The 16,896-nt window shown below is 40.8% G+C and overlaps 3 protein-coding genes across 4 annotated transcripts; 1 reads left to right on the forward strand and 2 right to left on the reverse strand.

Moving 5' to 3' along the window:
* Nucleotides 1–151: 151 nt before the first annotated feature.
* LOC136430896 (uncharacterized) lies at nt 152–13,563 on the forward strand. The gene is made up of 9 exons (XM_066421969.1): nt 152–271; nt 2,272–2,362; nt 2,619–2,709; nt 8,922–8,978; nt 9,404–9,577; nt 9,961–10,036; nt 10,431–10,498; nt 10,765–10,879; nt 11,498–13,563. Exons 1-9 carry the CDS (start codon nt 229–231, stop codon nt 11,569–11,571), a joined length of 789 nt encoding a protein of 262 aa, XP_066278066.1. The 5' UTR covers nt 152–228; the 3' UTR covers nt 11,572–13,563.
* LOC136430895 (betaine--homocysteine S-methyltransferase 1-like) lies at nt 2,460–8,639 on the reverse strand. Of its 2 annotated transcripts, none has more exons than XM_066421967.1 (8): nt 8,334–8,639; nt 7,563–7,634; nt 6,870–7,060; nt 5,072–5,266; nt 4,800–4,911; nt 4,471–4,646; nt 4,021–4,099; nt 2,460–3,684 (listed from the first exon to the last, which is right to left on the reverse strand). In XM_066421967.1, exons 2-8 carry the CDS (start codon nt 7,579–7,581, stop codon nt 3,437–3,439), a joined length of 1,020 nt encoding a protein of 339 aa, XP_066278064.1. In that variant the 5' UTR covers nt 7,582–7,634; nt 8,334–8,639; the 3' UTR covers nt 2,460–3,436. The 2 variants fall into 2 exon arrangements, with proteins under 2 accessions (XP_066278064.1, XP_066278065.1); XM_066421968.1 differs by having other exon boundaries at nt 7,563–7,645.
* Nucleotides 13,564–13,639: 76 nt separating the features above from the next.
* On the reverse strand, nt 13,640–16,266 carry LOC136430893 (techylectin-5B-like). The gene is made up of 2 exons (XM_066421966.1): nt 15,572–16,266; nt 13,640–15,304 (listed from the first exon to the last, which is right to left on the reverse strand). The coding sequence occupies exons 1-2, from the start codon at nt 16,083–16,085 to the stop codon at nt 14,604–14,606; spliced, it is 1,215 nt and encodes a 404-aa protein (XP_066278063.1). The 5' UTR covers nt 16,086–16,266; the 3' UTR covers nt 13,640–14,603.
* Nucleotides 16,267–16,896: the final 630 nt, after the last annotated feature.

A 16,896-nucleotide genomic window follows, 5' to 3' on the forward strand; every position in this document is an offset into this window, starting at 1 on the left:
ACCAAATTGGTCCAAATAATAGTCCAAACTCCGGTAAGGTTTTAAAATCATTGTTTGATCACAACTAACAGACATGGCGGAACATTTGCAAACGTTACTTTATCCGTCTGTTTACACTGCTGAAGTTCTAACCTTCATTCATAGGTGGCGCTCGTGCGAGATTTGAATTTAAAAAACATATCCGTCTCGCGAGACTTGAACCAGCTGATCGGCAACACTATCGGCAACATGGCTGACATTTCGGAAGGCCAGATACGTGAGAGCATCGCAGGTATGCAGACGTTCCTTTACCGACGAACCAACTTAGCGAAAATTTCTTGATGAGTTCGACACTAATAAACTCAAGGCACGATTTGGTGTCGTATCGAGATGAGGGTTTGCGTGAGAGGGGGGTGGCGTGAGGAGAAACTCAGCACGTGTGGAGAGGTGATGGTTTTGGGAGGGGTTCGAATTCTACGCAGACAGGACATATGTGGCAGGCCCTGGGTGGGGGATCCGACAAATTTTATGACAATTTATTCTGTACCGGAATTAAACGTCATGGAAACCCGTCGACGTTCTGTCGGCACACTTTTAAAACAACTGTACAGATATTCAATATGCAGCACAACACGTAAACGTTTCCAAACCACAGTTCCCGTCCATCTATGTGTTTTTGTTTTATATCCCAGTCTGTTCCCAAATTTCGAGGTAGGGAGGGGCTAATCTCCGAGCAGATCTATCAGTGGCAATGACAGTATCCAACGGGCAAAAGTAGCATAATTCTATTGGCCTCTGCTGTCATTGCCACCGTGACCGATAAATCTGCTTGAAGATTAATGAGGGGTCTGAGGAACGGACATGGAGAGGTGTGAAGATGTGCCAAATTTTTGCACATTGAAGATTATGAAAATTCATAAGATATTTGACATTACAAGACAATAATGCACAAACCCTTGACCAAATTATGGTTTTCTCTGGTTCGTCCCTGATGGGAACCCACACATGTCTGCACCCAAGAGTAAGTTTAGCAATTCAACAATATTTTCTCGAAATTAGCAGATTCTTAAGATTAAGATTCTTAAATATCAATTATAAGGAATTTCCTTCAATCTATGATCTAAAGCAAAACAAGTGCCTAAATTTCCCTCGATCACATGTCAGTTGTTTTTTATTGATCAGTATTATTGTAGTTCACTCACCATACCGTAGGAATGGATAGAGTGAAATATTTTGTTTTTGTCAGGTTTCTCCTGTCTTTTCAGTTATTCCACTCCCAAATACCCCCAAACTTTTTTTCATTTTTTGAAACAGACCTTAAAAACATTTTTATGAAGTTTTTTTGTTGTTGAATTTTTAGGCAAATTGACCTGGAATTTGATATAAGGGTGCCTTGAACATGTACCCATGTGACTTAAGTCACATATTTGCTATACACCACTTCAAAATGATTCATTTTGGAGACTTTTGGGCCTATTTCCAGACCAAGCCCTATCCCGGTTCCACGTTCAATCTAAGGTTTGGTCCGTCTGCCGTTGGCCAACAAACAAGTGTTTCATTCGGGTTACCTGAGGTCATGTTGCATTAGATGTAATTTTTGGATGGCCCATTTCTGCAAAACGTCCAATGGGGAGTGCGTGAAATATGCTGTATTTGCTTGCGTGCAAATGGCAGCCTTTCTACTTTATTTAGGGTTATGTAGATGATACCTGATCATTTGTTATAATCATGCATCTGTGCAACAAGGACCATGATTTTGACTGGATTGGTGAAATTATCCTGCCAACGTCAGACACTGTGTTGTCGGGAATTTCGGATCTTGTTTTGTGACACATTTTCATACTGTAAATACAGAAATGTTTGCGGTGGTTTTATGTTCGCGGTCTTGTAGAGAACTCCTCACCGTGAACTTATACCACCACAAAAAGTGTTTCCATTATGTGACTGTAGCGCTATTATTGTTTCAAACGTGAACTTAAAACCATCGTGAGTACTCGTTTTTCTCTCTACCATAAAATTGAATCCCAGCAAACTTAAATCCATTTAAAGTATTCAGCTCTGGTGTTTGGCCTTTGAATGTAGGATCATGACAAATTTGGTATCTTGTAAAGAGCAATAGATAAGCTTTCCAATGATACATAATTCTATACAATTGACAAAGTAAAAACAAAGAAATGATTGAACAAATTTATGTTTTCAAACTTCTTGCGCTGACGGTAGGTATGTTAGTGGTATTGAATCTCATGACATTTTAGCTTCAAACTCCTTGACGAATGACTTACTATCCTTCAGAAATCTTGAAACATGGTGACCTGACCACCTTGACATCCAAGTCAGTACGGAAGATGCTGGAAAACAAGTTTGAAGTGGAGCTGACTGAGAGGTGAGTCATGGAGGCGAGCGGTACCAGATAGATTATGTCTGATAGATAAATGAAAGTCAGGGAGAAAATGACTAGGAAAATTAAAAAGACACTCAAGGAAAAGAAATACATAATTTTTTATTGGATGTTACTTGAAAACTTGTCTTCAGCATATGTTTATTCCAAACGTTGATTTACTGTTACAAGCCTGAAGGTACACTATTGCATGCAATGATTGCAGGAGTTATTTCTCCTTGTGTGCCCCCCTCCCCTACAGAAAGAAGGAGATAGACAACATGCTGATGGCCATGATCGAGGCTAAACAGGAGGAGGAGAACGGACAACACAGTGACTCATCAGATGACTCGGTAAGGCTCTTTACGTCTTGGTCAGATTGTCTCCATCCCCACCAGCTTCATTGCAAACAGCTCAACTGTCCCTTCCACCTCTATTCTGACCACTCCCCTTTGTGATTCCGTATTTCTACACATTACATGTACAACAGTCTGTGATACACAGCACAGTGTATCAACTCTAACTGAGCTGGTTGATAAACCTCAGCCAGTTGTTTCCACTTGTAAACCAGATTCTCGCAGCCATATAAGTTGGACAGGCATCATTCTTTGTAAACTGATCATTTATTGTAAAAGGATAGAAACTTGACAGTACATGTACTTGAAATTGTGAGCAGAAGTGAGGTGGTTAGTTGTTTCTGTTCTCATTTTTGTTGTTACATCAATCCTTCCATTGCTTGTGACAATGTAGATATTAAACCTCATGTCTTGATTTATTGCACTCTGCGTATCCAAAGAGATCAGTTAGCATATTTATTGTTCTTCTGAAGGAAAATATTCCAGAGAGAGACTGGAGAGGAAAATCAGAAGAAAGGAAGCTTTGCTCAATAGGGGATATTTGACACTTGTTCTTGTGTTGAAATGTTTGCCTTATACTGCTAAAAGAAATTTTAGATATCAGCCCAGCAGGTGCAGGTAACGTTAGAACTGTAAAATTAAGCAGGAATTTATGAAAGAAACTACACTGTATCTTCTAAATTGCGCTCAAACTGCTCTAATTGCAAGGCCAGATGGCTGAAGCCTACAGGCTCTTGTTACCGTACCAACGGTCGGTGCCGTAGGTAAAGTGCTTGGTCATGTCAGGGGAGTATTTGCTGGCAGGTGGGGTGCGACCCATGGTCTCTGCCAGGGTGCGGGTGAAGTGCGGGGCGTTCCCACAGCACAGACCCACGTACTGCACACCCAGCTCCTTGCAGCGCTGGCCGAAGTTAGCTACCATGCTGCGGCCACACAGAAATTCATCCATGTCCACGATGAAGGCTTTAGAACCTAAACAGAGGGAAACTGGTCAGTTGTTTGAACAAAAGGCATCTTAATAAACTATCATGGCAAATCCTTGCCTCGGGTCATAGTGACATCGGTAAACAAACAAGAACCCATTAAGACATTGCAGTCCCCATTGTATGAGACGTAAAAATATGTGCAATGCAGTTTTCATTCACTTTTGATAAAGAGTAAAGGTGCATCACCAGGTCAAGTTAGACTTTGCCATAATAATGTGTCCTAGATGAACTGAAATATAATCATTGCAGTGCAGTGTGAACCATACAGAATGAAAATTGATGCTAAGATTTAAGAAGACTGCAGGAAGGTAGCATTACTCACCTTTGTGGCTGATCAGTGAGTGCATGGTTGGCTGTTGTTCATTGGTGCGGTACACAACGGGTAGGGCTGCAAATGGCACCTGTCAAAGAGGAAACAGCATCTTTATCTGGAGTTGGGACTGCTGAAGTTTTTGGAAGTCTTAGGAGTTCTTGATGGACAAAGTCTGTTTGTTCATTTGTTTGTTCCGCATTACAGGTATACAGCCTTTAGGTGTAATGCACCTGGTTTGTACAAAAGGTACAAGCTGTGTAACCCCAGAATGATAGGCTTGATCCACTCACACCGAGATGGACCACTACTCTTTTCAATAAGTGTGGTGGGTTCTTTTAACATACCTGGCTCGCCTCAAACATGGGACATCCGGATTTACGTCCCATCGGAGAGGACGTCCCTAACCAAAACTAGGTACTCATTGAGTTGAATGAAAGCTTAAGCATCTATGATTTTCACCTTAACCTTGTTGACAACCTTCTCCATCAGTGGCAGCATGGTTGCAGGCCCACGTCCACAGTTAAGCCCCACAACTGCCGCTCCAGCCTCCTCCAGGGCTAGCATGGCCTCCTCCACAGTGTGGCCACACCAAAGCCCTTCCCTTGACACAGAGAAGGACACCACAGCTGGAAGCCCTGTTAATGCGACAGGAAACTTTTTATTTCAATCCTTTACTTAGATAATCGTTACTTTAGGTACTAATGAATCATCTTTGTTAAGTGTTCCATTGAATTACAAGTCTCCAAGGAAAGGTGTACTAGATGAAAAGGAAAACATGCCTTAATTACCATTGCCGTACTGCTTGATACATTCAAGAGCCAGCAAGGCCTCTCCCAGGACATGGAATGTCTCTGCAACCATAAAGTCTGCCCCCTCAGCCACAGCCCACTCTGTCTGCTCCTGTGGACACACAAACATCAAGCTTGATTAGTGACTAGTTCTACCACTGTTGTTGATGTCTTATGTATTGTGAGGATTTTGACCATCATGATGGTCTTTGTCAAGTCAGCAACAAGAGGAATTGATTCGTCTTTTGCTCAAGAAGATATTTATTTAGTACCTTGAAGATCTGCCTGCACTTGTCCAATGCCTGAGGATCGTCAGGTTTGTAACAGTTGGTGTTACAGATGTTCCCTGCCATCAGGGTCCCGGTTTCGTCTGCCACCTCCCGGGCCAGCTTCAGGGCTGTACGGTTAAACGTCTCCAGTTCATCCTCCCTCCCTACTGCCCGCAGGGTCTCTCTGTGTCCATAGTACTGTACAATAGGGAAGGAAAAGTCTGGCTTATCTACATGTAGGCTGCAGCCAATATAGATACAGTCAAACCTGCCTATAGCGGTCACTCAAGGGACTGGCCAAAATCGACCGCTATGGACAGGTGGCCGCTCTATAGAAACGGTTGATTTTGACCACGAACAATAAGTGCCACACTGAGAAACATTTATTCACATAATATACATGTACAGTGTACAGTCAAACTTGGTCTACCGACCACTTCCACAAGACGACGATCGGCTCAAGATCTTGAAGATGACTGATTTCGGTCGGTCTCGATTTTTCCACAAGCATATTATTTAAGTCCAAGTCGATCCATCGATCCGCCCCCAAACCGGAGCACATGCGACTTAAAATGTTGCCGAAGACAACCGTGTCATTTTCAATTGCGCGGTGACATTATTTATCGGGAAAAAATTGCGGAATATCATGGTAAAATCAGCCTGTTTGGGTTGGATTCCTTGACGGTGTGGGAAAAACAAAATGGTGCTTGAGGTCATAGGGTCATTGGGATAGTCTACTGTAATGTAGGTGTGGGGTATGATTTTACTCTATATTAAATAGTACAATATGTAAACCTATTTCGTCAAAGAAGTTCTTTGAATAAAGAGAACACACAAACAAAGAATTGATGACTTTAAAACCTTTTTGTAGAGGATGAAAGGCGTCCGTATAATTTATAATAAAGTGCTCGCCCATGCTACTACTAGTGAAGTAACCCAAGTAAACAAAGCGTCGGCAACATGTACCGCGCGCAAGAGACTCTTTGTCTGCAAATTTCTGGCGTCTTAGCGGTTTTGGAAATTCAAAACCCTCACCAGGGGCCAAATAAAACCATAGGCAACATTTTCATGGGTAATACTGCATGCTATAAAAAAAAATATAATGACAATATTTTTCTGCCGAGATTTGGAAAAAATCTTGCGGCGACCATGAGCCGCGACCGTTATCGGCAGTGTTTCCAGACCCGTGGGACCGAAAACCGTGTGGCCGCGACCGCGTTGGACAGTGACCGCTATAGACGAATTCTTAATGCTTACGTCAATGGGAAAAATCCAAGGGACCGACAAAAAGTGACCACTATGGGCAGGTGGCCGCTATGCAAAGGTGGCCGCTAATACAGGTTTGACTGTAGTTGTACAAGCAGGTCTGTCTTTAGGTGATAACCTTTTGAGGGAACAAACTTTTTCAGCTTTCCTAACTATTTCTAATAAGAACTAGTCTTTCACCATAACCTCAGCTAGCAGCATTTCACAAATGCACAAGGTCCTCAATTCAAACAACAGGTCTAGCAACATTATTACATATGTTTGAGTGTGTAAGTGCAGTGTTAAGAAAAATGGCCGACATGTAAACTAAACATTTGCAACTACATGTACATGTATGCAAATTTGATCTAAAAGACCCATGGTTCAACAAACTTTGCTCTGATATCAATTCTTTATGACTATCTTTTTCTTTGGAAAAATGAAACATCATAGTTGAGGAAATTTTGTATTTCTGGTTGTAAAGTACATGTACCTGTAGAAACAAAACCAAACCATTTTACATGATTTAGAAGTGTTCATGTGAGGTTGTCCTTACCGTGAATGCCAGCACAACGTCACTCCCAGCGTGCGCAAACTCCCGGTGCAGCCCCCTCACTAACTCTGGATGCTCCACCACAACTTCAGGTGCGAATGGTCCAGCCTTCAGGTATCCACGTCGCTCAAACTCAAACAGATATCCCTCTGCACAAATCACAGTCTCTCCTGCCTTGAGGCGATCAAGCAAGCCTAGGATTGAAGGACAATGTAGTTCTCTTATATAGCCTTTACAGTTTAACTTAACACCCATGCTGAAGGAGTTTGGTTCAGATAGAATAAGCTGTTTCATGCATCATTATATGAAATAAACAGACTGAAAGGAAAGGAAAAGGAAAGTGATTTAGCTCACTGAAACCTAATCTTCCATTGGTCATGACAGAGAAGACAGAAGCTATGTACAGTATTTACAGGTTCATTGTACAGGGGGAAATTACCCTAGCTCTTTTTGACCAGCACAATGAACATTGGACCACGGCTTAACGTCCCGTCCTAAGGACTGCAACCCTTTCCGGTAGCGTGCATGTCAATTGAGCGACACAGCCGGGATCAAACTCGCGGCTTCTAGTTCTAGAGGCAAGATCGCTAACCACTGAATTTTGTGTCCAACAAGTGGACATATCTGAGTTCAGACTTATCCAATACAGAAAAAATAAAACAGGATTACTCAATTTACTGTAGTCTAGTAACTTGCCTTTTGGTCTTGTTGCCATTCTTGTTGACAGATAATGCCAGGAGCCCAAGTAAGGTCCTCCTTCCTCTTTGGCTAAAGACAAACTTTGTGGTACTAAGTTGTTATATGTTACAGTCTCTCATCAATTGTGGTATTCATTCCAATTAATCAATCTGAAGACATAGGCTGTGTTCACACTCGACCAAATCTATGTGAATCAATTCGCATCCAATGTTTCAATTCGAATAGCTGCCATGGAAACTGCGCTCTTGCAGCCAGTCCACACTCAATTTACCTCAATTCGGCTATCTTGGAATTTGAAGGAAATCGCTAGCAGCGTGCAACGTGCAGCGTTCATCTTTCCAAAATTGGGGGAACTGGCAGATGCGGATACTTCCTGCTCTTTTTCCTTTGGATCATGATGTGTAATCATCAAAAGGAACGAAAAACAAAATCTATTCCCATCAATTCAAACTGGCCCTTAATGCAAATTGATTCACATAGATTTTGCCAAGTGTGAACGCAGCCATACAGCTAAAGTAATAGGGAAATTGAAATAAATATTAAGTAGTTTTGAAGAAAGTTCCCACATTTTGATACATGTTCTAATGTTTAAGTCCATAAAGACATTTATGGACAGACAGGTTAACTAACTGTGTCAGGAAAATCTAGATTTTTAGAGGACATCTCATCTGGATAGTATTACTATATCTTTTTGGAAAATCTGTCAATAATTCCGTGTAACAGAAGTACATTGTATGTGAGCCAAGTGTGTGGTTACTGGTTACTTACCTTTTTTCAGTCGGCAGGTGACAAAAGCAGTTAAGTTAATGTTCAGGTATATTGATAGACTTTCTGTAGACTTTCTAGTTGGAACTAGTTCAAGGAGGGCCGGTTAAAACCAGATTCAAGATCGGACCATTTCACAGAGGGAGGACAGATCTTAGGGAAATAATTTTGCAGTGAAATTACAGCAGAAAATGAAATGTACTGATCAATATGGCCATTGCAAAACACTTGTACATGAAGTACGACATGATGTTTTTGTCTAGATCTAGTCGAGGGAATTAATCTCTAACTCTATTAAACTAATGTCTACATGGGGTACTTTTGGTCAGTGAACCATGACTGTTTGTACTTTGGTCTGAAAATACCGGACAAAGTTCAGGTGACAGAGGTATTGACTGACAAGCATTGTACTTGTAGTCTCCTACTGATGCATATCTACTGTACATTGACCCTTGTGACCATGACTAAGATAGAATAACCTCATGAAAGAGACTTGAACAAATGACTAGGTTATCATCTCCATCCATCAAAATGATGGTATAGTGAAGTTGGTAACTTTAATCAACAACCTTTTTTCTGTGTCTTATACAGTTTGCTCCAGAGCCTCCAAAGAAGAAAGCAAAGAGAGCAGCTAAACCATCAACTAAGGTAGAGAGTGATTCATATGCTTTGCTTCCATTTGTATTTTTCATTGGTATTTAGTGATGAATAAATTGTTTTTTTTAGATCTTTATTTGGATTTTTCAACAACAATGAAATTTACAGATACATGTCAGCACTAAAGCAACTCAAAAATAATGAACAATTTGCAACTTTTCTCAGTCCACTAATCTAACAATTTATGACATAGTGTCCCCCACTTAATTAAATGTTTCTCAATTTTTCCATAGTTTTGTGCATAAATTGTTAGTTAAGTTTCTACTATGACTATCATTTTTCAACATAACCTATGAATTTTCACTGTATGTGATAATGTCATATATTGTGTTAATCCAAATTTACTGAAACACAATACAAATCGTCATAGTACTTGATATACATGTATTGAGTTAATATAGAAAACTTTATTGCAGAAAAAGACATCCAGCAAAAAGCCAGTTGCTAAAACAAAGGGGAGCAGGTCCTCCAGGAAAACAGTAGATGATTTGTCAGATGATGATTCGGATGGTGTGGACGATGAGAAGCTGGCGAGGAAACTCCATGCTGAGGAGAACAGAACATCCATGCGTGCTGTGAAGAAGGCACCAGTGAGTACCAGTTCTCAACTCTACTGTCAGCACAAGAACCATGTGCCAACTAGGTGACAATGTCGGGAATGATTTTGGAAGCTCTGATAGCGCAGCATCCCAATGCATAATAATTGTAGATTCCTTAAGTTAAGTTCCCTATCACTGTACCAATAAAAAAAATGTGTGAAAAGGTAGGGATATGCAAGACCTACAGTCCATATCTCTTACATTATTTGCATTCTTCATTGTTTGGTCTAGTTCAAGAAACTGATTCAGATGCTGTGATAGTATGTACATGTAATGTCAATCAAAAGGTGAAGTCACAAACTGTACCTGAAATCTTTTAGTTCAGTTGCTTTGGTTGATTTACCTTTGATGAAAGACTTTGCTGATTCCTACAGGCCAAGAGGAAGAGGAAGAAGAAGAAGAAAGATTCAGATGACAGCAATGATGATTTTGAAGAGAAACCAAAGAGAAGTTAGTCTTTTTCCTTAGTGAGATGATTTTATGTAACTTCGATGTGATGATGCTGTCCTCTTGTGTGTTGGATTAAGGTAGCGGATGCATTGAGTGAAGTTGTCTCTAAGTTGTTTTCCCATTCTACAGCATTGAATGATACATATACACATGTTGTTATGTATTTATTCAACAATTGTGTATCACTTATTTCACCACTTACCTTTCCTGGACCTTACCAAAGGCTGCCTGGCTGATTGCTTTGAACTGCATAAAAAGATATATTGTTAAAGCACAGAATTCCTGCAAATGTCATATCCCCAAGGAAATGTTGACACATTTTGCATGAATGATGTCAAAGCAATGTAGAATTTGTGCGCTAATTTTAAAGTCTCTTCATTTCTCCTAATTACAGAAAACTTGATGTACTCCAGAGACATGGTTCTGTCCCCTGACCTGGCTGCTGTGGTTGGAGGAGAAAAGGTAGGTCATGACCTATGAACTTCATGGTGACCTCTGACACTGGTCAGAGGTGACCAGCTAATACTTTATTATCAGGCAATACTTTATTATCAGGCATCCACTTAAGTTTTGTCATGCTTGCAGCAGATATTTGCACTGTAAACTCATAATTTCATATTTGATTGAAAAAAGGGAACATGGGGGTTGCAATGTTCTCCTTATGTGATAGTAGACTAAAGTGAACCTAGCATATCCTTCAAGTAGTGTTTTGTCTCCCATCCCCACAGATGCCCAGGAGTGAGGTAGTGAAGAGGATGTGGGCTGTGATTAAGGAAAGGAAACTGCAGGACCCCAGTGACAAACAGTACATCATCTGTGATGAGCAACTACTGAAAGTCTTTGGTAAGTTGTCAGTCTATGATGTGCAGATAAACAAAGCTTTATCCAGATATTTTGTACGTATAATCGCACGGCTGCTGGATGTGCCATTGGCTCGGCCTCCACAAATTTGTCATAAAGCTGCTGATAATTGTCTTCACATTTGCCAAAGTGGACTATTATGACGCCATCCTGCAATTATCATGAAAACTCTCCTGTATAGGTAGTTAACAGAGTAGACAGCTGAACATAGTTTGAAGTCTTTGTGTCCTGGTCATAAGAATGAAATACTGTAAATGCATTTAAGTTCGTGAGTTTTTATTTCACGATAAGGTGAAAATGGAGTGTTTGCAGTGGTTTTAAGTTTGCAGCAGCGCTATAGTCACATACCACTTCAGTATTGGACAAAATCTTCATGGTGGTTTTAAGTTTGCGGTAAAACGGTCGCCGCGAAAACCGTGAACATAAAACCACCACGAACATTTCTGCATTTACAGTAGCAGTGGCCTATGTTGGGACTCATCAGTATTTATATGGTAACCATACAGTGAATTGGCATATGGTGTCAATAGAGCTATTAAATGAAGTATTGCCTTTACTGTCTGATTCAGGGCCTCTACAAATGAATGTTCTGATTTTCAGGCGAACGTCGACTGAAGCCATTTGGAATGATGAAGTACCTTAAGAACCACATCATGGACCCGAAAGCTTTGTAAGGGCGACTTTGCACCCCTTTGGTTTATTGGAGAGGTCTGGCCTGCCATGCAATGGGTTTGTTTATTGAGATTTTTATACTGTTAAGTTGCACTGCCTTTCTATATGTGGGAAGCAGTATATGTGCCTGATGTACAGACTGTGCTCTAGAGTACACTTGGACTTGATGGGAGTGACAGGCATTGTTGCAGTATTTTTGTACAGAGAGAAACAAGGTATCGGTATGAGTAATGCCTGATGAGTAAGTAGAGTATGATGCTATTGGACTGTGCAATGTGAAGAAGGGGGAATGCACCAGCCTTGTTATAAGGTCATTTTCCAGCCTGAATTTTCTCCATAGGCAGACGACTTTAGACTTTGGTAGCTAAATTGGCAGCCTCCAGGCTTATGTTGGTTTAACCCTTTCCTTACAAGGGTAGCCTTTGGCACCTATTTTGTTTTTGATACAGAGATAGGCAGCAGGGAGAAGGTTAAACCACATTGATGTTGGCCCAGGGCCCACCCAGCTGCCATGATGGCGGTCGGGTGGTGCATATACTAACCATACATTGTCAGGCTACCTTGGCTGCTATTGATAATCACATATACATGTTTAAGATTGAGATTGAGAAACATTTCTCTTGACAGTGTCCTGCAAGGATTGGAGTGGTGGCTGCTAACATGACTTTTGTTACACTTTGTGTTTTGGTGTTATGGACCAGACTAACTTTGGCCAGTTTTGGACAGTTATATTGGCTACACTGGTAGAATTGGTGCTGTACCCCTGTCTTGAAACTTGTCTGTTTAGAATTGTTTAGAATTGCAATTCAAAGGAGATGGAGCTAAATGTGGAATATTGCTGATGGTGCACCGTGAGACATTTGTGCGATTCAATCAATATAATATAATATAAGAGAATGCAGTTTATCTTCAAATGTCTTTTGAAAAGTATTGCAAAAGGATTATCAATAATCAGTTATTAGATTAAAAAAGTTTTGCATCAGGGCTTCCCAGAGAACTAACTAAACTTATGTTAGCTATTTCGAGCTATTTCAGCTGTATGTTATTTCAGCTGTATATTTTGTTGCAGATTTTGCAATCATTTTGATGGATGGAGATCATAGCCTATAGTTAATGGTATCATAGAGGTTGGCATATAATGGTACCTAGCAGATAGATGAGCCTAAAGGAGAGTCATTGTACCGTAGTTATAAAGTTTATTCAGTAATGTGCAAGTTACATTGTAAGTTATATTGTTACTGGAATATATATATTGATACAGTTACTTCTAGTTTATATTTGTTCTGTTGAAATGTATCTCATTATGAATATAGCAAAGAACATGTATCAATGAACAGTTCTTGATTTAACTAGAACAGAGTGTCAAATCAATCTCAAAGTTTAAATCAAGTTATATTTCCATTATAGCGTAAAAGTGAAATAAAGGCTGTTAAAAGACTGTCAGACAGCATACATGTATCTTTGTGTGCAATTGTGATAAGTGTTTGTACATTGTACCACGGTACATTTATTCCATATACATGTATTTTTGTTTTTGAAATTGTATAGAGAACAGAAATAAGAAAATTTCCTGGCATGGCCAATCTTTGTTTACTTATCAATATTCTTATCAATATTTTGTTCTTCAAATGTAAACTATAATATTTGTTAACATAAGAAAAAGATTTATTAATTGGAACCAGGTCATGACATGATATATGATATGAACAGCTGATGTGGCTGAATATATGTGAAAGACGTAGATAGGAAGTAGTACTGCTGTGCACTTTACAGTAAACATATCCACTGGCATTGATTGGCATTAACCTGATTACGACATGCTAACATGCAAGACTTTTCTTTGGAACCAGCATTTCAGTTACGTTTTTTCAAAGCTCATTTATAGATTAGTTTTACACACAAAACTGCCAAGTAAGCCTTCATATTATAGTACTAGTTTTAGTACTGATGAACAGGTTAGTGACAGATATTTGCAAATAAAAGTGAGGCTACACTGTGCTGTGTCTTTGTGACTCTGTACTGAAAAGAACAAAGCGAAACACCTCCCAGAACTTGCTGCCACACACCTTGAATAGGAAATGTTGAAACCTAACACACGTGGCCAACAAAAACTCGTGCATGCCCAGACGTTTTAGGACTAGTGTTGTACCTTCTGTGATCCATTGAAAATGCACATTTTGAAACTTCTCTAAATTGTTCAATGTTTCAAAACTGTTTGCAAGTGCTCCTGCTAATTAAACATTCTGAGCTGATTCAAAACAGCTCCTTAATTTGATTCCCTAATATTCTGGTAATATGCTTCTTTCTGTCGTAGAATAGGACGTGTAAATAGAATAAAGGTATAACTTGTAAAATGGAAGCACAGTGTAGGTCTGTACGTCAGCCTTGAGTTCATTGTGTCGACTAGAATGTGTTTCCTTTTAGTAAAGTGAGCAATGTTAGTATGTATTGGCAAAAAGAAGAGCGTCCTAACACCATTAAATCGCGGTTCCCTACAGACGAACAGCAATCCGCACATGTGCCCTGGTCATAATATTAATGGACTTGAGAAGACCGACGGGGTTACACCATGCCAAAATGTGAAGATATTTTGGCGCATCTCAGAACTTGGCTGACCTAAACCATCCAGATACTGAAGAAGGCAAAGAAAGCAGTGCACCCAGCCGCTTTCTGTTACACCAAGACGTGCTGTAACAATGAATTTATTCAAGCTGGATTCGCCCATTTTATCACTTTGATATGCAGCTCAAAAACGCGAACATTGTTTTTCATCTCTTCACGTGTGTAACTTGAGCTAGTCTTGCACTTCTTTTGAGAAGTCTGGACTCTCTGTGTATCTAACAGCTTTTGTGTGCTTGTTGGCAAATGTCGCCTTTGCTTTGGGTCATGCATCTGTTGAAAATCCCTCTCCGTTCGTATTCACGTATAAATCTTGATATATGTGACGTTAGTATTATTTAACAGTCGTTGTCTACTGCCTTTTTTGTAATGCAAATTCTAGTATTACCCTTGCAGTGCTTAATGAACCTTCACCCTATGGTTTACGGAGCTTTTCGGTGTTCGACAAGAGACCAGTGGGAAGGAGTCTCATTTCCACCAACATGAGCGTGTCCACGTGGTCCGTCCAGGTATTCCAGTCTATTCCCTGGTCGCGGTCATTGTCTTCACTGTACAGATACACGCCGTTCAGGTTGGAGTGGTGACAGCTCCGGTACCACCAGGCTCCCCGGCAGATCGTCGCGCAGTTACCGCTCCTGGCATCGTTGTCCCTGTCCCAGGTGCTGAAGGGCTGGCCCCGGTGGTAGGACAGCGAGTCGCCCGCCGTGCCGCCGTACTCTCCCAGCCTCAGGCGGTACAGACCAGCTTCGTCCTCTAGCACGACCCAGCCATAGTCCGCGTACTTGGACTCCCCATCCCAATTCACCATGTAGACTCGCAGCTTGTAACTGCCCTGGCTGGTCAGCAGGTGAATCCTGTCGTTTCCCAGCCAAAAATCTCCTAATGGAGACCCGAAGCCACGCTTGTACTCATGCCAGGTCCTGTAGAAGTCGGTGTTGTTGTCTTTTCTCCGCTGTATGACAGTCCAGCCCTCGCCGTTTTCTATCCGACAGTAGACGTAGAAGGGTTGACCTAACATGCCGCGGTGCATGGAGGAGTAGGGGTAGTTGAGAGGTTGGATGATGTAGACGCCGCTTTCCGTGTTTCCCATATGCATAGCGACCACGTCCTGACAATCTGCAACACATATCGCCGTAGTTAAAAGCCGCACCAATGTTTTTTCTAGTTTAAACAGAAATGGCGTTTTTGATATCTAGATCTTGGCGGTCTGTTGTAATCAAGGTATATAACAACCCTGTATACCAGTACATTAAAAAGACAAAATACGATGGATGTCCGCTACTGGCATGATGGGCTGAAAATACTTATGGGCTGAAAATACTTATGGAAAACAATTGAATTGATTTAATTTGATTTGATTTGAAAACACTAAATTTAAAATACCTTTTGGATGCACGACTGCACTGCCTTCTGCTTCTGCGAGGTTTTTTTCCGTTCGTTCCTTCGACCTTTGGTCGAGCAATTCCTGAATAGAATAGGACACATCTTGCAGGCCTTGCTCAAACTTATTCAGCCCATCGTTGGTAATGAGAAGTTGTTCCGACATTATTTCTAAGAGGTAGTCCCTCCGTGGGATCACATTTTCCTTTTCCTCCATCATCTCCAAAGCCCCTTCCACGCGCGAGACTACGACGTGCAGCTGTGTCTTGAGATGGTGGAAGTAGTTGATAGCGGTACCTCTCCAGGACAGTAGGGCGTCAATCCCTTTGCGGATGTGTTTGATGTCCATGTATAGATAGGACGTGGCATTCTCAGGCGGGTTCTTCGAAGGATGTTTTGTCGCCTCATCATCTGACATCCGTAAGGACCGTTGTTGACGTCTGCGACTGACGTCAGACGCCGTTAGTAGCCTGATGAAGACGCAGGCAACACAGACGAGAAGAGTAAGACGAACCATCGCGGGGAAGGGATCCAGACTAACGGAGATGTGAAGTCTGCCAGAAGTTCAAAGCACTTTTTAAAACTACTTTGGCGAAAGATCAAGTACTTCTGTGGAGTTGGGAGGCTTTTTGGCTGCTATTATAACATTCCACAGGTGCATTAACACTTTTGTGAACTATCTGACTATTTGCAGTCTATCCTAATTATTTATTCGCCCTTCACGCGAAGGAGATGCTAAAGATAAAAATTTGGTATGTAGGAGAAAGATTCATAGATCGCAGCCACAATGTAATGAAAAGCAGAGGGCATAACTGTATTTCTACCGACAAGCTATGGCATGATGGCCATAACATGTCAAATACACCATAACATGTCAAAAGCAGTCAGCGCAAAGAGTTCGGAAACTTTTACAAATTTGAATATTTGCCCGTTGTTCTTTGTCAATAGTATGGTATCATGTATAGGTGGAAATTTTCTTCATTGTACTTCTCAGTGATACCAAATTAGTCATGATCCTAACGTTATAACTTCAAAGGCTGAACTCTAGAGCTGACTATAGGCGGGTGCGTCACAAAAGAAGAGTGCTAAAATTCCCCCAGGCCCCCAAACACAGCGTCTAAATGTATTGGTACTTTGTTGTGGCGACCCACTCACGAAATCAGTCATTGTGATCATTCCACAAATGCGTTATTAAAACAAAGGAAATATCATTTAAAAGGAAAATATACAAGATTTCCATTTCTATAACGCTAATTATTAGTTTCAAAAAGCTGACAAATGATCAAGGGGAATTTTGGCATTTCTACTCTCATCATGAAGTAGCCATT

The sequence above is a fragment of the Branchiostoma lanceolatum genome, chromosome 3 (assembly GCF_035083965.1).
Source record: "Branchiostoma lanceolatum isolate klBraLanc5 chromosome 3, klBraLanc5.hap2, whole genome shotgun sequence".
Classification (NCBI taxonomy): domain Eukaryota; kingdom Metazoa; phylum Chordata; class Leptocardii; order Amphioxiformes; family Branchiostomatidae; genus Branchiostoma; species Branchiostoma lanceolatum.